Source organism: Rhipicephalus sanguineus, chromosome 9, assembly GCF_013339695.2.
Source record: "Rhipicephalus sanguineus isolate Rsan-2018 chromosome 9, BIME_Rsan_1.4, whole genome shotgun sequence".
Taxonomy (NCBI): domain Eukaryota; kingdom Metazoa; phylum Arthropoda; class Arachnida; order Ixodida; family Ixodidae; genus Rhipicephalus; species Rhipicephalus sanguineus.
Genome location: NC_051184.2, coordinates 59,960,135 through 59,980,944, shown reverse-complemented (window position 1 = coordinate 59,980,944; position 20,810 = coordinate 59,960,135). Strand labels below are relative to the sequence as shown.

Sequence of the window (20,810 nt, the reverse complement as noted above, 5' to 3'; positions counted from 1 at the left end):
GTCATCAGTCGTCGCGCCAACAAAGTGCACATAATGCCTTACAGACGTGTAGCTTGTGCCTCGCTTCTCCGCAGAATGACGAATAATGGCTTAGTAGGTGCTTCCTAACTTCACAAAAATTGTGATTTATGGCGGGGTGGGTACCTTTCTAGTGTACTTGTATTGTAGCCCCAAGAGAGCTTAGCGGGCTCTAGAAACGCCGCTCTTCCAGCTTTCGCTGTGACTGTGCTGCGGTTTCAGCGCAGGCCTGGTGTTTTTTTTTCAGCGGGGCAATTGTAACGAAGAGGAAGTACTCTGGCGCAGAGGCAGCATCATCGAGTGTGCAGCAGAGGCTCGAGCTAGCGAACTGCTCTCGGTGCATTGCGCGACCAGCGACCAGCTACACACTCAATAAATCGCCTTTGTAATATGTATATATATTGCCGCGACATATTGGCCGCATTCAAATAGCGCGCCGTCAACATGCATACCCGACACTGCGCGCCGTATCGTAGTGCTGCGCAGCGACCATCGTGGCACGAGCACCTGGCCGGACCCGGCTCGCATGCGCCACGCGCTCGTGTGCCTCTCGGTGGAAAAAGAAGAGGAGAACAGCTGAACGACATCTTTGGTGTTCGACTGACTCGCAGTTTTACGACCGCAGTGCCTTTGAGTTGTGGGCACAAGTTCGCCCTTAATAAATACGTTTGTTTTATTAGCCTTTGTGCTTCAGCATCGCTACAATATATATATATATATATATATATATATATATATAGTTTTACGTTCTCGGCTTTAAGAGCTTTTAATAAGGCCTCGAGGTGTCGTATATGATCGTCAAATGTCTCCGAGTATACGACCACATCGTCAAAGTAGTTGGTAACATTAGTGAGCTGATGTTTGGCTATTGCTGATTTCATTGCTCTTTCAAATGTAGCCGGAGCGTTCTTTAACCCGAACGGCATTACCAACCACTCATAGTGACCATTAGCCGTGACAAACGCAGTTTTCTGAACGTCGTCGGGATGCATTCGGACATGCCAGTATCCGGACGTTACATCCAACGTAGTGAAAAACTCCGCCTTTCCCAAGTGGTCAAGAATATCATCTATACGTGGAATTGGTTGATAGTCGGGTACCGTTATGGCGTTGAGCTTGCGGTAGTCAATACATAGCCGAGTACGTCCTTCGCCCTTCTTTTCCGCTAAGATGACCGGTGCGGCGTAGGGGGACAACGAAGGCCTCACAACACCTTGCTTAATGAGGGCGTCAACTTGTTTGTTAATCTCCGCTTTGTCTGCCTGTGAGCATCTGTATGGTGCTCGATGAATTGGTACAGCATTGGTAAGTGCGATCCTATGTGCTCAGTAGTGATGCATCCAATATCTGTTTGGGATTTCGAAAAGATCTCGTCATACTTGTTTAAAAGAGAGTCGAGCACTGCAGATTCACGCTCTGATAAGTTTTCCGAAGTCAGGGTTTTCATCAGCGGGGCTTCAATGGTTTGCTTTTCATTATGATGCGGTAGGTTCAAATTTTCACGTCCTTGTGTCACTGACTTGCTTTCCAAATTTACAGAAAGATTGAAGTACGAAGCGCTGTCTAGGCCAAGAATTAATTGCGTTCTCATGCCTCGCAGAACGTGTACATAAACTTTCTTTGTGACATTCCCAATTTGCAAGTGAATGTTTACGCGACCCAAAGTTCGAATGCTTGAAGTAACTTGCTGGACAGCGATGCTGGAGTCTCTCATCAACTGAAGTTTGAGCTGTTTGTACACATCCTCACTGATACAAGTAATTGTTGCTCCTGTATCGAGAATTGCAGTTATTGACCTTCCGTTGATGAGAGCTTTGAAGCGTATTAATGAAACTCTGGGTCGCTCTCCTCGTTTCCCGGTCTAGTCTCAATAGCGGACACGTTGCCGCGGCGCGGACATTCGTTGTGCCAATGAAACTGTCGTGGGAAACCAGCAGCTGAGCAATATCTACATTCGTTTTGTGGGGCACGCGGTCGAGAAGTCAACGTTGGCTGCTGCGGTTTGCTGAAGAGACGTGAAGCTCCTGATGTAGTGCCAGGATTACGAGCAAAAGAAACTCCTCTCACCCGTTTTAAGGATGTCTCGACCCGTTGAGCAGCGGCGAGCCACTCTGATGACGAGGTGAAAGACAGTCCGGCCAGCGCTAGTTCCACATCAGGAGGAACACCGTCAGTCAGTCCGGAAATGATGTGGCACTCTTTAAGGTCGGCCAAGGAGCCCAGTCGTTTTTTCTCGTCGTAGTAGTCCTTGATGGTCTGCCCTCCTTTCAGCCGGTAGTGAATGAAGAGACGGAAGGCATCTCCGTCGGTCGTAGTAAAGCGGTTTTGCATGCCGCTCTTTATGTCGTCCCATGTCTCGCCTTTGCCGAAAATCTCTGTCAGGTACCACTTGAACGCTTCCCCTTCGATGTATTCGCTGAAGTGACTGACCCGATCGCTGTGTGTCCATGCTGCCTCGACCGCCTTCGTATCGAAAAGAAGAGGCCACTTGTCGACGGGGACGTCTTCTGGTGTTCCCTTGTACTTCGGTAGTTGAGCGGAGGCTTCGGCTTAGCCATGCAGGTTGATGAGGTCGATCCTGTCGACTTGTGTGACGTTACAAAACAGAGACGCGTCCGTGGTTCAGATGCCATGCATTTATTCTAATGCACGCGCACTTCTTCGTCGCCTTCTCCTACCATCGCCTTGTTCATACGTTACATATATATATATATATATATATATATATTATATATATATATATATATATATATATATATATATAATGGCTGTGATGGCTCTTGTAATGTTTTATATTGTCGCGATAAGGAAAATCTTTTCCCTTATATTGGTGGTGGAGAAGAGAAACCCAGCAATCACACGGGCGAACAACTGTAACAAGAACAACAATAAAGGGAATAAAGCAGCTCGGTAAAGCCCGCCCTGAAGTTCAAAGTTTGGTTTGAATCGGTACGAAGCAGCGGTATGCGATGCGAATGGAACGATGCAACCGAAAGTTGCATCATTCCGATTCTCGCGGGTTGGTGCGCTGCAGCGCATTCTTAAGGCAAGAAAACAGACAGTCGGCTGCATGGCTTGTTTCCCTTTCTCTCAAAAACTTCGAAGACACAAGTTTCTATCTCACGTTGCCATAGCAACCGACACTACGTCGAAAACCCGGATTAACTGACACGCGGTCGCGTCGCGTCTGAACAACACCACCTAGATAAGTATCTAGGTGGTGTTGGTCTGAACAACTGCCGAGCGGGCGTGAAACCGGCGCTCGAATTATCCCCGTCACTGACATACTTTCACCGCGCGCCTGTTTCAAATTTGTTAAAAGCTCCGGTTGCTCTCGAAGGGAGATGAAACCATTTCCGTTTCGAAGTTTTGTCGTACGGATCGTTGGTGTCCGCTGCGGTCACCGGACCGACGGGTGCGCGCCGTTGCTACAGTGTTGCTACTTCGTCTGGTGAATCGCGTTTTGCAAGGAAGTTGTGAACTACAGCATGGTGTAATTACACTAAGGTGAAATTGCATTTTGCACCACGGTTCCAGCGATACCTTCGAGAATGCTGAGGTAAGCGAGACATTTTGCAGTGCTTTCGTAAGAACGATAATTGTTGGCGTTTATGATTATGTGGGACGCCATGGAGTGCTCCACAAATTTCGACCACATGGGGTTCTTTAGCGTGCACCTAAATCCGAACACATGGGCCTCAACCGTTTCGCCTCATCGAATAGCGGCCGCCGCGGCCTGGTGCAGTGCTTTTGTGTACCTTTATTCCATTTGGCATCGTGTTACTATAGTCCTTTTAGGTTATAATGCAATTCTCTCGCGTTCAGTTCCATTTAGCGAGACAATCATAGCCAACGTATCGCTTAGTGCCTTCAAGAAATACGTGACACGGAAAGAATAGAACTATTTCTAGTGTATCTCTCTACTTTTTCAACGCCGTCAGTCATAGGCATTAGCAGGGTTTTCCGTAGGCGGGGGGGGGGGGGGGGTGGCAAGCTTCAGCTTAGCACCCTTCACTCGAAATAGTGGTCCACTCCAAAAGCAAAGCTTCGCAAGGGACGCAACAAACAAACCATGATGTGCTTCTCATAAAGGCCTGCCTTTGGTCTCCTGCTTTTCTGGAGCATGCCCGGCACGTGTTCGTCTTAGTGCTTAGTGGTTAGTGTTCTTCTTAGTGCTTAGTGCGTTATAATGGCGTATCACTGCCATTTATAATCTATTCAGCACTTACAAAACCAAGCCATCCGCATCATCACTAACAGCAACTTCTTCACCAATGCGCCTCCATTACTTCGTGACCACGACATATTACATATAACAGGCTTGTTTAGGTATCATCTCACTATTATGTTTCATAAACTGCTTAATAAACTGCTGTCATACGATTTTATTGATTCCAGATATCTTACTAAGACAAATAATACCAGCTTTGTACATTGCTCTTTCTTTTGCCTATTGTATACATACTATCTACGGCAAAATGACCTCGACATTAACCGCCATAAAATTGTGGAATTATTTACCCCTGACTGTCAAAACTTCATCTTTTCATGAATTTTAATATGCGATTAAACTTTTTTACTTGCAAATGTAAATTTACCCAATTCAGCATATCGCTACTTATATAGCTTCTTCTTGATCATCATAATGGATCATTTTGTATGATAAATTACTTTTGTTAGTTTTTTTCAGTTATTATACTTTGCCACTGTGTTTCAATATATGTACTATTGGATATCATTTATGTAGGGGTGTGCGAATATTCGAAAATTTCGAATATTCGTCGAATATTACGTTCGAAATATTCGTATTCGATTCGAAAATCGTGTATTCGAAAAGTTTCGAATATTCGATAACTTCGAATATTCGAAAAATTCGAATATGCGATTCGATTATCATGCATAAAGTAACTCGTCTTCCATATTTATGCTGCGTTCGTATAGCTGAAAACGTTGCCGAGAGGGAGCGATAAACATCGTAAGTACACGGAGGCACGATATCTGCCTGCGACGAGCGCCCCAATACGTATGATTTATTGCTGGTGCATCTCCGACGTACAGCGCTGATGGCGATCATGTAACGGTACATTTTCAATATTATGCGGCCGTAACGTGCCGCACTACCACTCGTTCACTATGCGGGACCACTTCTGAAGAAAGACAGTGGCCCACGTGACTGGTGGCGGACTGTAGGCACCTTGAGATACCCCAGTCTGGCAAAGCTTTGCCCCATGTAACTCCCTATACCAGCCACTTCTGTTCCAAGCGAGCGTGCCTTTTCAGTGGCAGGGGGGGGGGGGTTGTCTGTGTTACAAGGGAGCGCCTGCTGCCTGATCATGTGGAGCAACTCATATTTCTTCATGATAACATCTAGTCATTACTTTCATTGTGCCGTGATATTGCTTGCGTTGTGATGTGCATTGTGCTAACCTGGACATTGTGTTCTGGAGATAGCAGTGTATGTTGTGTTGCCAGTCAGGCTGTTAATGTTTTTTTTCTTCAAATAGCTTCATGTTAAATAAAATATTGTTACTGTGGAGGCATTTTTCCTTTGATATTCGATATTCGATTCGATATTCGAAGGTGGATATTCGTATTCGATTCGTATTCGAAAAATTTGATATTCGCACACCCCTACATTTATGTTTTCTGCGCTTCCTTTTTTAGATGCGAAGTATCTGAAGGCGGAGCACAATCCGGTGGTGGTGTGCGGCGTGACCACCCTTACTGCGCATGCGCATATCCTCTCCACACACCTCCTCTCCACTCCCCCTCACCATTCCCCTGTCATCTACCCCCTCTCATTTCCCCTCTCCACTCACCCTCTCCCCTTCCCCTCTCCACTCTCCCGCCCCTTTCCCTCTCCCCTCCCCTCTCCCATCCCCTCTCCCCTCCCCCTTTCCACTCTTCCTCTGAAACGCGGGCTAGACATGCCGAAATTCTCTCCTGCGCAACGCCTCGATGAGCTCGAGCGTGTGCGCGTCCCCTCCCCTTCTCTCTCCTCTCCTACGCTGCCCCCTCTCGCCCGCCTGTCGACCGCGTTCCCCGCTCGCCCTGTGAGAATTAACGGTCAGGCTAGATGGACGATACGACGCGCGTAGCGTCGCTCTTCGCGTTCCGCGACGCGAGCTCGGTAGCATGCCCAACGAACGCCAACGGAACGCGATCGTGCAAGTGCTCCGGCTGCGCATCTACTCATGGTCCCCTTTAGCGGGAGATGGTGTAATTTTTGTTGTTGTTCACCTGCTCGCTGTTTTTACTTCTTGCTAACTATTATTAACCGAGGGTCCCGCTGCAGTCTTCGACTATGCGACCCTCGTCTGTATATTTTTCTGTATTCCCATTTTTATGTATAATGAAATAACAAATAACTTTCTGACTTCTGGATATAGGCCGATACTAAGGGACCGTCACTCTTTATCGCCCCGTAAGCAATCCTGAACTTAGATAATAGCGAGTTTTAGTATAGCGGGAAACGCTTACGTTAGCGTTAGCGTGCGTCTCAACGCTAACGCTAAAACGGAACGCGCTGCGTGTCAACTGGTGGTCTTTTAGTACAGCGGAAGGCATTCCCGCTAACGCTAACGCAAGAACATACGGCGCCATCTAGACATAAAAACACTAAATACACTGTAGAATCCACAAAAGCGCAACCAAGTTGAGCTGATCCAAAGTCACCACTGTTGCGTCTCCATGTCGCGTTTGCTTTGCAGAAGTGTTGAGTTATTCTGACACATTGGTTTCTGTCGACATGCCGCGTTCGAGAATTCTTAAAGACCCCTATTACCTGGCCTTTTTAAGCTGGGACGCATCACGCGTTACATTCATGCACTGCCGCGAAAGGCATGAAGGGAAACGGACGCCTGACATGTATCTGATTGACTTGTGGCCGTATCTTGGAAAGAGGCGACTAAAGACAGCGTCGCCATCTCTGCGCTGCTAGAGAAAACATGAGCAAAACCTTGCAAGCAAATCTTGCTAAGCCTTCTGCAGCGCAAATCCACTTTGTATCTCAAAAACGGAGCTATTTTATCGGCGGTACACGGTTGGCGAAGCCTCATTACTCAAATCTTAATCAAATGCGAACATTATTAGGGAATGAATAAGTTTAGTAAAGCAGGACGACGGCTACAAAGATTCGAAGTGGACGGCTCTCGCTTCAACAGGCACCGCCATCTTGCCCTACGTACGGGATCTCTTGCGTGCGTTAGCGTTGAACGCTATATTCCAGAAATAGCGTTCGTACGTAAGAGCTCGGGCTACGTTTACGTTCTGCTCATGCGCAGTTAGGAGCACGCAACGCTAACGCTAACGCTAAATCCTTGCGTTTGCCGTTTTCCGCTATACTAAAACTCGCTAATGAAAGAAGCCATAAGGGAGGTAAAGTGGGTTTCACTCGAAAAACCATGAATCCTTTCGGCGTGCGTTGCTCTCGTTACAGAGGGGTTGCAGTCTCATTAATGTATTCAACCAGACCTCAGACTTTAAATCGTTCACGAGCAGAACTCCGCAACCATTTCGCTAGTACATCGGGTTGTGCGTCCGCTAGGGAAACACGAAAAAATGTTGCTATCCTTGCTGGCTGATGAGTTTATACTTATGAAACGACGGCAGAAAATAAGGCAAAATCACTGAGAAAAACACGAACGCAAGCGCCGACGACTTGAATCCATAACAACTCGCCCAACTCTCAGTCCTACTTAACGTTATTTCTAGTACAGCGGGCTCCTACGCGCTGAGCCTTGTTCACCTAGCAGTAGTAGATGAAAACTATTTTTTGTTTTGCCTGTCAAGTACCAGAGGTTGGAGCCCTCAGTTCAAGACCTCATTTGCTGATGCTTTCTGAAGCTGGCCCGGTCATTCAGTCTTCTCTGGTCATCCAGGGTTGTGCAATAAGTAACGCGATTCATTATTGGGGAATTTCGGCATCTAAGCCAATGGTATTGTTATATTTTTACCTCTGTTTATCATCTCCTTGATATGTATTATAGATTATAAAGTACTAACAAAAGGAACTGAAAACCATGTGCTACAAATGCACTACCTCTTTTTATATGCAGTAAATTCAGTCGGTTTGCATTGTCCCCATAGAAAAATAATGCAATTGTACGACTAAACTTCAAAAAATGTTTTCTTGACTAAAACAAAAACTACTACGAATAAACTTTCTGTGCACAAAGTTGTTATGATTCTCAATCGTATGCGCTTTTCCGCTTATTCTTTCTTGGACCACCTTAGGTTGCTACAGACGTCTCGACATAGACCAATTTAGCGTTTTTTACAAGTTCAGGATTTTATTTTAGGGCCTGTGTGCCGCACACAGGCAAAATAAAAACTTTCAAAGATAGTACGTTTTATGGAGAGTTCTATAAAAATAAGTGATGAATTTGGTCTACAATCGCCTTTTGTAAAAAGATTCCCGAAAACGCTGCAATTTACTCAAATTTACCTACGCGCAAAGGAATGAAAAATATAAAGCTACTCTAAGCAACTGTCCTATAATAAAAGCGCGATGCTCTAAAAACACAAAAAAGCAAGTTTCGAGTGAATGCGTGAAACGGTCCATTTATAGCGAATTTTTCTTTCGTACCTGGTTTTCCAGCATATCGAAAGTTCAAATGGCGCTCACCTGGCCGAAAACGTTTTGCCGCTCAAAATATTTTGGGAAAATACTGTAGAACTAATGCCTATATGTGCGTAATTTTCTCGGACTTTTTTGAAGAAATTAATTTTTGTCGAGCGCCCCTGCTGGTACAGTTGGCGAGGAATGACCCATATATATATATATATGTATATATATATATATACATATATATTGTAAAGGCGTTTATTGACGGCGGTATCGACGGCGACGATGCGCAGCGACGACAGTAACGACAGAGCGCAGACTCGCACTCTCACGAGCAAGAGCACGAGGGGCGTGCTCTCTGAGAAGAGGCGAAGAGGGCGACCCACTAGAAGGCGCTCAAGAGGACGGCCCATTACAGCGTTCCATTGCTTCTGTACAATTACCTCGGGTACGCAAAGGGAGCCGCCCAGCGACCTAACAGCTGGTCACTATGAGCGGGTCATGGTAGGGCTTGAGGCGCTCCACGTTCACAATGTCGCGCCCTCGACGGCGAATGTCCGAAGATGGCTCAATGGGTTCAATCAGGTAGTTTACCGGGGACGTGCGTTCGACGACACGGTAGGGGCCTTCGTATTTGGGCAGCAGTTTGGAAGAGAGGCCAGTTGCAGCGGTCGGGACCGAGAGCCACACGAGCGCTCCAGGGAGGAACGTGGACTCAGAAGTGGTGGTGCCACCGCGAATGCTCTTCTGCCGCTCTTGTTCGTGCGTTGTAAAGGTCTTCGCAAGCTCGCGACATTCTTCAGCAAGCCTGGCTGTGTCCGAAATAGGCGCACATTCAGATCGATCCGGCCTGTAGGGAAGGATGGTGTCGATTGTGTGCGACGGGTGCCTGCCGTACAATAAGAAAAATGGCGAGAAACCAGTAGTGCACTGAGAGGCGGTATTGTAGGCGTACGTGACGAAGGGCAGAATGGCATCCCAATTTGTGTGGTCGGCTGCGACGTACATTGAGAGCATGTCGCCGAGCGCGCGGTTAAAGCGTTCGGTGAGGCCATTCGTCTGCGGGTGGTAAGCAGTAGTTTTGTGGTGAACGACGTTGCACTCTTTGAGAATGGCTTCGACGACTTCCGACAAGAAGACACGGCCTCGATCACTGAGCAGCTCCTGGGGCGGACCGCGACGCAGCATGAATCGGTGGAGCAGGAACGAGGCCACATCGCGCGCTGTAGCCGCTGGGAGGGCGGCGGTTTCGGCGTATTGCGTTAGATGGTCAACAGCGACGATGGCCCAGTGGTTACCAGCCGAAGTCAGAGGAAGTGGTCCATACAAATCGATGCACACGCGCCCAAACGGACGGTTAGGGCAAGGTAATGGTTGTAGACCTGCTGGCGACACGTGCGTTGCAGGTTTTCGGCGTTGGCAATCGAGGCAGGAGCGAACGAACTTCTGCACGTAGCGGTACATCCCTCGCCAGAAGTATCGTTGTCGAATGCGGTGGTATGTTTTGGATACCCCAGAGTGCGCGCATTGCGGGTCAGAGTGGAAGGCATCGCATATTTCAGAACGCAGACTGCGGGGTATCACTAGTAGCCACTGGCGGCCGCCGGCGTTATAATTGCGTCGGTGCAGTAGGTCGTCACGAATGGCAAAATGGTGGGCTTGACGGCGCAACGCGCGAGTGGATGGTGTTGCCGACGGATCCGTCAGCAAGTCGATCAGCGAGGTGATCCATTTATCCTTGCGCTGTTCGGTAGCAATGGTGTGAACGTCGATTGAAGCAACAGCTATGTGAGATACTGAGCAGGGGGTATTGTCGTCAGGCAAGGGAGAGCGTGAGAGGGCGTCGGCGTCAGCATGCTGGCGTCCGTTGCGGTACAGCACGCGGATGTCGTAGTCTTGCAGTCGAAGTGCCCAGCGGGCGAGACGGCCTGAGGGATCCTTCAATGACGACAGCCAGCATAGTACATGATGGTCGGTGACGACGTCAAATGGGCGACCATACAAATAAGGTCGAAACTTTGTAAGGGCCCAGATGATCGCCAGGCACTCTTTTTCCGTGACTGTGTAATTGGTCTCGGCTCTGGTAAGCGTACGGCTTGCGTATGCTACGACATATTCGGGGAACCCTGGTTTGCGCTGCGCAAGAACAGCGCCGAGGCCTACACCGCTGGCGTACATGTGTACCTCCGTTGGGGCCGTTAGGATCGTAGTGGCGTAGTATGGGAGGAGACGTCAACAAACGACGGAGCTTTGCAAACGCGTCGTCACACTCGGACGACCATGAATTTAGGGGTCTGTTACTTCCAAGGAGCTTCGTCAGCGGCGATATGATGGTGGCGAAGTTTCGTATGAAGCGTCGAAAGTACGAACACAGTCCTACGAAAGTGCGCAGTTCTTTAACGGACGTAGCTTTGGGAAATGCGGCCACGGCCCGAAGCTTGGCCGGATCGGGAAGGATTCCGTCCTTGGACACGACGTAGCCGAGGATTGTCAGCTGCCGCGGTGCAAATCGGCACTTTTTCAGATTCAGTTGGAGGCCTGCGTTGCGCAAACGCGTCAAAACATGCCGCAGACGTTGGAGATGCGTGGAGAAGTCCGGAGCGAAAACGACGACGTCGTCCAGGTAACACAAGCACGTGTGCCATTTGAAGTTGCGCAGAACGGTGTCCATCATGCGCTCGAAGGTCGCGGGCGCATTACACAGACCAAACGGCATGACGTTAAACTCGTACAAGCCGTCGGGCGTGACAAAGGCTGTCTTCGGTCGAGCGTCATCCGCCATGGGTACTTGCCAGTACCCCGAGCGCAAATCAAGAGATGAAAAGAATTCGGCTCCTTGCAGACTGTCAATCGCGTCATCGATTCGCTGCAGCGGGTAAACATCCTTGCGAGTGATCTTGTTGAGCCGTCGGTAGTCCACACAGAACCGCACGGAACCGTCCTTCTTCGCAACGAGAACAACGGGAGACGCCCATGGGCTGTCCGAGGGCCGAATAACGTCGCGTCGAAGCATATCGTCGACTTGTTCATTAATGACCCGGCGTTCTGCTGGAGACACGCGATATGGACGTTGCCGCAGTGGTGGTTGGGCGCCAGTGTCGATGCGATGGGTAACAGCGGAAGTGCGGCCGAGAGAAGTTTGTCCGACATCGAAAGAAGAACGAAATTCTTCCAGCAGGCACAGAAGTTGGGAACGCTGGACCGATGTGAGGTTGTCAGCAATGGAGGACCTAAACACATCAGCAGGTGACGAATCGGACGTGGAAACAGCACTGAGCGTACGGGAGCTGGCGCAGTGCGTGTCACCCGGTGCGTCTATAACTTGAGCGTCTTCGAGGGGTTCCGCTCTGCTGAGACATTCCCCTCGCACCAACGTAACAATGAACGGGGATGGGTTGGTCACAAAAATATCCGTGTCGCCCTGAGTGATTTCCACGGTCCCAAATGGCACCAGCAAGCCTTTCCTAGTGAAAACGCGGTCACATGGAGAAAGGAGTGCAACGGCGTCGCAGAAACCGGTGCAATAGACTGACACAGCCGTTGACGAATTTGCAGGAACTGTGATGTCGTCTTTGACGAATACCTTGGTCGCAGCCGATGAACTGTCTGCCGGCGTCAAATCTGAGAATGGTGAAAGCTCTATTTCGGCTGGCTTGCAATGAATGACGGCGTCGTGGCGGGAGAGAAAATCCCATCCCAGGATGACGTCGTGAGAGCATGAGGAAATTATGATGAATTCGACGGCGTACAGAGCGTTGAATGATGACACGGGCTGTGCATACCGCCGTCGGGTGAATACATTGGGCGCTCGCTCTACGGAGGGAAAGACCGGAAAGTGGCGTCGTCACTTTTCGTAGCAGGCGGCTTAGTTAAGCGTCCATAACGGATACGGTGGCTCCAGTGTCGATAAGGGCAGATGCGCGAACACCGTCCACAAAAACGTCTATTACGTTCGATGGGCTTCGCTGAGGGCTTTCGCAGTTCGATGGCGTCGCAGCCCTTGCCTCATGGACTGCGACGACTAGTTTTCCTGGTCGCGTGCGACCGGACGCGGGCGCATCGGCGACAGTGAGCGACGTCGGGGAGACGGAGAGCGCCGAGTAGATGGAGCTTGGCGTGACATCGGTGACAGAGGTGTAGGTGGGGCGTAAAATGTGCGGTTCGTCTGGTTGGTGGCGGGCGACACGACTTGAGGCGGCTGGACGCGATTGCAATAACGCGCCACGTGGCCGGCGTAACCGCATGTGAAGCATATGGGGCGGTTGTCAGGTGTGCGCCATCGGTTTGCTGGAGCAGGGCCCGCCCATGGCGCAGGACGTGATTGACGGGGTAGCGACTGATATGACTGCATCGTGGGCTTCGGTCGTGGCCTCTGCATTACGTCGGCGTAGGTAGCCGGCACATCCGCTTCGAAGGACTGATGTCTAGCGGCGGCTTCGGCGTAACTATGTGGGGCTGCCGTAGGTATTACTGGGGACGTCCTTGCGACAACTTGCGCGTAACTCAGTGGTGCAGGAGCGGGATGGTGCTGGTGGTACTCAGGCATGACCTCCGCGATTTCCTGCTCAATCGCTCGACGGAGGGGAGGGAGAAGAGTGGTTGACGGCTGGTGAACGTACTGAGGTTGAGCAAAGTCCAACAGAGAGAACTGGCGCGCGATTTCCTCGCGCACGAATGACTTCACCTCTGCGAGCAAGGCGGAGTGGTCGGATATGGTCGACAAGCCAGCGAGCTCGGCGTCGCGGGATGGAGAGCGACGGGTCATCGACCGCTGCCGGCGCAGCTCCTCGTAGCTCTGGCAGAGCGTGATGACCTCGGCCACTGTGCTGGGGTTTTTGGCGAGCAGCATCGTGAAGGCATCGTCGTCGATGCCTTTCATAGTGTGCCTCATCTTGTCAGATTCCGACATGGTGGCGTCGGCTTTCTTACAAAAATCGAGGACGTCTTCAATGTAGCTGGTAAAGGTTTCGCCGGCCTGCTGAGCTCGTTCTCGCAAACGCTGTTCGGCCTGCAGCTTACGAACGGTAGGCCGGCCAAACACGTTGATGATGGCGGTCTTGAAAGCGGACCACGTCGGGAAATCGGATGCGTGGTTGTTGTACCACATGCCGGCCACACCCGCGAGGTAGAAAACCAAGTTGCTCAGCTTGCCTGCTTCGTCCCATTTATTGGGGACACTCACCCGTTCGTAAATCGTGTGCCAGTCCTCCACGTCGGTGCCATCCGCGCCGGTGAAGACGTCGCGGATACGGGGGACACCGGGACAAGCGGTCGGGGCAGGAGGCGGCGTTTGCTGAGCGGCGTCTTGCGGCATGGTAGATGGCATGGTACGGGATCGAAGCTCCAGGGGCATCAGATGGAGACCGAAGTTGTGGGGACGGTACAGCTCCTCCACCACTTTGTAAAGGCGTTTATTGACGGCGGGATCGACGGCGACGATGCGCAGCGACGACAGTAACGACAGAGCGCAGACTCTCACGAGCAAGAGCACGAGGGGCGTGCTCTCCGAGAAGAAGCGAAGAGGGCGACCCTCTAGAAGGCGCTCAAGAGGACGGCCCATTACAGCGTTCCATTGCTTCTGTACAATATATATATATATATATATATATATATATATATATATATATATATATATATATATATATATATATATATATCGTATGCTAGATGATCTGATAGGACAACATTGTACGATCAAAGCAACTACATGTGCAACAGCGCAAAAATAACAGAACTAACAATGGCCAAGATCACGGTTGTTCCCGTGGGAGGAATAAAGATTTCGGTCTTTTATTTGTGGTTGACACATACGGTACAGTCTGTAAGTAAACAAAGGTATTTGATGATCGCGTCCTTCGTTGCGCCTATAGTGAACTAGGACCAATATGTTCTAGTTCACTATAGTTGCGCCCATACAGGTGTAGACCGAATTATATGTGGCTGTCCTTCTGGTCGAATTGCTGATGTTAAGGCGTGCGTAAGCTTTAAATCACCTTCAAAGCGTTATATTATTTTTGCTTGGACAGTGAGGGAATTAAGGGACATAACTTGTCCCTTTAACAAAGCCCAAGGCATCATTAATAATCATCTTCAACAACTAATATCCTCTAGCGGGCCCATGCCGGGCTTGGTCATGAACACGCGCGCCCTGGATAAGTTCAGTAATGAACGCCCGGGCCCGGGCCGGACCGGGCTCGGGCTGGGTTCAATCATGTACTCCCGGGCTTGGGACCACGGGCCCGGGCTGGGCTCGGCCTTCATAAAGCGGGCCCAGGCCCAAAAATGCGGCCCGTGCCGTGCTCGAACTCCTACCTATGGTCGATGACTCACCGATGAAAGCGAACCCTTCCTGCGAGCCCTTGGACTCTTTGACCCTTTGCACGCCTTCCTCGAAGTCCATGGGCATGTTGATATCCCTCATGGTCCACCAGATCTTGGTGTACTTGTCACTCACGGGGTAATCCCACACCGCCAGCTTGGCTCTGTCTTCGTCGCTCAGGGTGTCATCCAAGGACATATTTTTCCAGATGCTGAAAATAATCACAGAAAATAATTCCGCAGATCCCACGCATTGCGGGAATCGGTTTCTTGCGATGCAATCAACGAATAGCTGTCTATGCTGTATTTTTTGGCCTTTACCCAAGCGTTACGAGGCGAATTGACGTGTTTTGCAAATGTAGTGGTTGTGAGCACATCGTGGGCTTTCCAGGCACGTCGACTACACTGGCGTTTAAAGGATAACGTATGGTCTGACGTAACGTCAGCACTCACGTTAAAGCACAGGCGGCAGTTTTATCGAAACGAAGAGCACATCACGGTTCGATGATGTGAATGCCATCCGTAGCATTCCTACATTTAAGTAGCATTCAACGGATGTAGCATTCCTACATCCGTAGCAAGCTACATTTAAGCAACGCTTAAATGTAGCTTGCTGAGTCACAGCACTACACATGTAATGTTTATTGGACTGCTATAAAAACGGAGTCGGCGCTGTAACCACAATTGACGTTAACCCGACATGACGCCCCTACCTTAGGAGTACACGTGTAATGTCCATTACCTTGTTATAAAATTTGATAGCCAGAAATACAATCGCATTTGACGTTGCCCTGACATGACACCTGCATAGGATCTTTTTCCAAAAGCTGTTTCTAGACAGGCGTGGTTCATTGGTAGAATAATTGACTGCCACGCAGAATGCCTGTGTTCGATTCCTGCTGGGATCCTGATTTTTATTCTTTGCAGTTGTTTTTATGAGTTCTTTTATGCGTCTCAGCAGCGCGCTGCAAGTGTCGAGCTGTGACACTTGTTAGTTCGCACTCGCCTTGTGTGCTTTATTTTCCTGCGTCTTTTGTGTTTGAGCAGTGCGCAGCAAGTTTCTAGCTGCTTGCCGTTCTTGCTGTGTCATTCCAATTACTGGCTATCGCATTCATTGCTTCGCCCTTGAGGCGAAACTGTGACTTTTCATATCATGACCAAACAGTAATGTTCGTACTCTCATGCCCTCCTATGCCAATATTGGTCGATACAAATTTAAGGAGGCGACCGTGAGAGCACCAAGACCAAGGCGGCTAGACCGATAGATAGATATATAGATAGAAATGCTCAAACTCTCTTTGGTTGGCTAAGAAATGGTTCGCATTTAAAAGTGAAAACGTCAACTATACGCCTGCCTTTGCATTCTCAATGGAGTCCTATAGGTTCCTGGAAAATCGATTCAACGTTTCACGCTTTTTCGCGTTACGGAACAGGTTTTTTACTTCTATTTTGTCGGTGTACACTCCAAAGGACGCTTACCAATTATTAAAATTTTCACGCTTTTCCTCCCACTGTATAACCTAATTTGGCGAGTCTTTAGGCCAAACCCCGCATGCTCGAAAATCTACGCGACAGCGGCATGTGACGTGACAGAGGTACCGTCGCTAACGCAGTCTCCTACCAAATCAAGTCCCGTTCACGCGACGGCTTCGGCGGCGAATCTCTAGTGTTGCTGGTGTGAGATCGACTACTCTGTACTTAAACTGGCGTGATGCCGGTGATATGTAATGTAAAGGAACACGTTTTCGTGTACAAGGCGGCATGCATCAATTTTGTTCCTTCTGACACGCGTGGACATTGGTTATGTGCTTTTTCTGCGCAGTGCCGGCAGTGCGTCACTCAAATAGCTCCTGTTGCAGTCTCTTGCTATTGCCTAGTCGGTAATGCGATTTCCACGCTATGAGCGACAGTTTCTACATTTGCGAGATCGAGCGATCGACCAAGTGATCCGTCGCGCTGCCCCATTAATGACTACCAGTTTCATCACTCGTCGCCATCGCGTGGATTTTCGCGCACATGGGGTTTTGCCTTTATACCAACCACAAAATCCGAGTAAAAAAAAAAAAACTAATCGTTGGGATAGTTGGTCTTGCATAACTGGCTGAGACATATTAGCGCAAGAACTGAAACGACAAACAAAAGAAAAAAGAAGAGCTTGTGTGAGTGTTCTTTCTTGGGTATGTCGTTGAATTCCTTGCGCTAGTATGTCTCAGCCAGTTATAGCATTTGACGCCGCTGTCAACTGCGTTAGAAACGATGCTCACTCGTAGAACTTGGACTCGATGCCGGCCATGCGCTCGAAGTAGGCCATCGTGGCCGTGCCGTTCTGGGGTGCGTACTTGATGCGGTATTGCTTGGCGAGGTCGTCCAGGGACTCGATGGGCGTGTCCAGTCGGGACACGGTCAGGAAAGCGGCCAGGTTGGCCGTGTACGAGGCGATGATGATGAAGCCGAAGAGCCACCAGGTGGCCGCCACCAGCCGTCCGGAAAGGTTGCGCGGTGCCTCGCCGCCGCCTGCGGTTTCGCCGTGCGGCAACGAGGGCAGGGTGGTAGATTAGGCTAGTCGGTCATTCATGAGCGTAGGTTTACAGCGCGGAAGAAACGAGAGAAAAAATCACACCATCTCCCGCTAAAGGGGACCATGAGTTGATGCGAAGCAGCGTTTCGGCATGTAGAGCCCGCGTTTCAGAGGGGGAGTGGAGAGGGGAGGGGAGAGAGGCAAAGGGGAGAGGAAAAGGGGAGCAGGGGAGGGGAGAGGGAGAGGAGAGGGGGAGGGATGGGAGAGGGGATGAAGATGGAGAGATGCGCAGTAAGGGTGGTCACGCCGCACGCCACCACCACCACCACCACCACCACCGGATTGAACTCCGCTATAAGATGCTTCACATCTAATAGAGGGAAAAAAGAGTCGCGTAGCTTGCACTGGAGGCGCAAGGCTACAGAGACAGCGGAGCTGGTGGGCAGCCTTACACTAGTGGTGCCAAGCCTGAAGGTTCTTGTTCTTGTTCACCTTCAACTGTGGCTGAAGGAAGTGCGGGGCTGGGCCACCTTCTTTGTTTCTCTTTAGTTTTCTGTTTATTTATTTCTCCCTATCTTTCTCTCTTCTCTCCGCGTTTCCTGTCTTTTTTGTCTGTGTTCATTTCTATTTCGTTCTTTCTCACTCTCTCTTTATTTCTGTTTATGTCTTTTTCTATTTTCTTTCCCTTTCTTTCTTTTTCTCAATCTGTGTCTATTTGTCGCTTGCTTCCTCTTTCTTTTTTATCTTTTTTCTCTCTCTTTCTGAATTTCTTTCTATTTCTCTCTTTCACCTTCTTTATATGCTATGCCTTACTCTCCCCCTCGTCCTTTCCCTCCTCCTCACCCTGACATCTCTTCTACTCCTCCTCACGTCCCTTTTCTAATCCCTTGCTATACAATACTATACAAGGCAATGCTATGTCTGTGTGCCTGGATAGCCGAGTGGTTAAGGTGCTGGCCTTCGAATCGTGGGTACGCGGGTTCGAATTCGTACGCGGGTACGAGGATTTTTTTCGCCAAGATTTTTTCTCTTTCTCTTTCTTTCCCTCACTCCTCTCTCTTTTTCTCTCACCCCTCTTGCTATACGCCAGACACATTGGCGCGCCTGTTCTGGGAGCGAAGCAGAAGGAAAAGAAGAGGACGAAGAGAGCGCGTGTCGGTTCGTGATGATGATGATAGTTTCGGGTCACGACAGACAATTTACGCCGAGCTAGAAAAGCCTCGCTGTTTAAAAAAAGGCGACGGAAGATCGAACGCACAACGTGGTTTAGACGCAAAATTCAGCAAGCTCAACGCTGTAAAAACCGAGCGACAGCGAAACTATAATGATTATTATTATTATTACATTTGGCATAAAAATGTCATCATCAGCTTTTCTTTTCATTTATTTCTTTGTTCACTCCCACTTGAGATCACGTGACCTGGCTGACACCGACTACTAATACTATTACTAATACCACCACTACGATGCCGATAGCCCAGAGTACACTCTGCATTGCTTAGCTTTGCTTTTAAAAAATTACCTGTCACTCTGTTTGGTGAGCCCTGACTTGCCACGTATATAACTATTTTCAAAGTCTCTTCGAAGAGTACCGGCTCAAAAAGAGAGTTAAAAGTCTCCAAAAAGGGAGTTATCGTGTGCCTTCATAAGGTACATGGTTGTACCTTTATAAGGTATAAGTATGGTTTCACAAAACACATGGTAGCGTGACTCATGCTCAGCACTGACTCTTCATTTGGTTCAGTTACGGCAGCAAGTTTTCTAATGTTCGTTGCAATCAATAATATAAAAGTAGAGGGGAATATTGCGCTGTGATCGTTCAGCCACCATGGGAATGTTGCGAAGTACAGACTTCGGATTGGAATGCGTTAGCTAGCGAACTGTCTACAAGTCTTTTTCTACAGTCTCAGATTCCTTGCACGCGCAGCAGCTCGATCCTGCCACAATAATGCGTACGGTATTCTCTGGCCTGAGCAGTGGGGTGCAGCGCAAAGCACTGGAGCGGTGCCTTTGTTGTTGGAACTGTCTGAAACGCGCTAGGTCCCTCACTTTTCTACGACGTTGCGGCTCTACAGGTTGTACTTAACGGTTTTAGCAAAGCGCCGTTTACGCACCGCTCCGCACTGATGTACCGTCCAGAATCTACGCAAAGGAGGGACTGCACATATTTCAGGTGTTCTTTTTTTTATTGCGATAGCAATTATATGGACAGTCTCGGCTGGAAAATGTCCGTCCCCGTCGCCATCATTCACCGTATATGTATAGGTATGTATATATATAGAAAAGTCCCCCCCCCCCAAAAAAAAATAATTCCGAAATACTTTCCGACGCGCGGAATCGAACGGGCGACCTCTCGCTTTGCAGTGTGCCGCGTTAGACGTTAGGTCACAACAGCACCGTCTTTCAGCGTGCTAACGGTGAGCTATTTATATGCACCATGTACTTTATCATGCTTTCTTAATTACCACATAGATGGCGCGATGCGCGCGCGTGTGGCGCGCTTTAAAGATCGTCGCCCCGCTCCTGCAAACGCCGTTGCTCTTTGCCCTACATGGCATGGTCGCCTACGTGCGCTTATCTCGAGGAAAGAAGGGGGCAGTGGAGCGGGGGGTTGTATGTCTTGTGCTTTCCCCGCGAGGTCAGCGCTGAAGTCACAGAGCGTACAAAGGTCACTTCTCTCGCTGCAGCGGCCGCGTTTGCGAAAGGAGCGCGCTGTTCAAACTGAAATAAGTAACAACTGCGACATTTAGTTCGCGCTCGTCCTGTGTGTACCTGTTCGTTCGTTTCGTGCATCCTGCTTTATGTTTCAGCAGTGCGCTTCAAGTATTGAGCTGAGACGCATGATAGTTCACGCTCGTCCTGTGTGCGTTCTTTTCGTGCGTCATTTGGGCTCGAGCGACGCGCTGGCAATTTCGAGCTGCTTTCCGTTCTTCGCGTTACATTCAAATTTGTTGCTATCGCATTCGTTGCTTCGCCGTTGCGGCGAAACTGTGACTTTTTTTTGTAAGCGCTTGGTTGGGAAACGACGAAGCGAAATAGACGCACCACCATGCTCCGCTGATTCGGCTTTACAGCGGAGCCAGAGATGCGTTTTACGTACCGCAGCATTTTTATTTCCTTAATAGATGACGCGTATTTTCGAGTGAAAAACACGCATGTTTGTTTTCAGTTATAAAATAAAATTCGTAATTTGGTAATGCCGAATTTGGAGTACAAGTGCAGAGCAATGCATAAGAGCCCGAATTTTTATCGGTTTTGCTTCAATCGCACGGTCACGCAAGCTTTCTGCAATGTTTTACATGCGGAAAAATGAAGCAAGTTTTAATTGGAAATAACTTCATATCATTTTCTCTTACACTCGGCAAACAAGCGCGTCGAATCTCAAGAACG

At 49.2% G+C, this 20,810-nt stretch overlaps 1 protein-coding gene across 1 annotated transcript in view; it reads right to left on the bottom strand.

The window, feature by feature from the left end:
* The window catches only part of LOC119405565 (ionotropic receptor 25a-like), a 172,944-nt gene that overhangs the window by 11,519 nt on the left and 140,615 nt on the right, over positions 1-20,810 (bottom strand). Inside the window, exons 11-12 of the mRNA XM_049419442.1 lie at positions 17,167-17,416; positions 14,915-15,114 (exon numbers count right to left, since the gene is read on the bottom strand). Coding sequence (XP_049275399.1) covers positions 14,915-15,114; positions 17,167-17,416 — 450 coding nt within the window. The remainder of the gene's footprint in view (positions 1-14,914; positions 15,115-17,166; positions 17,417-20,810) is intronic.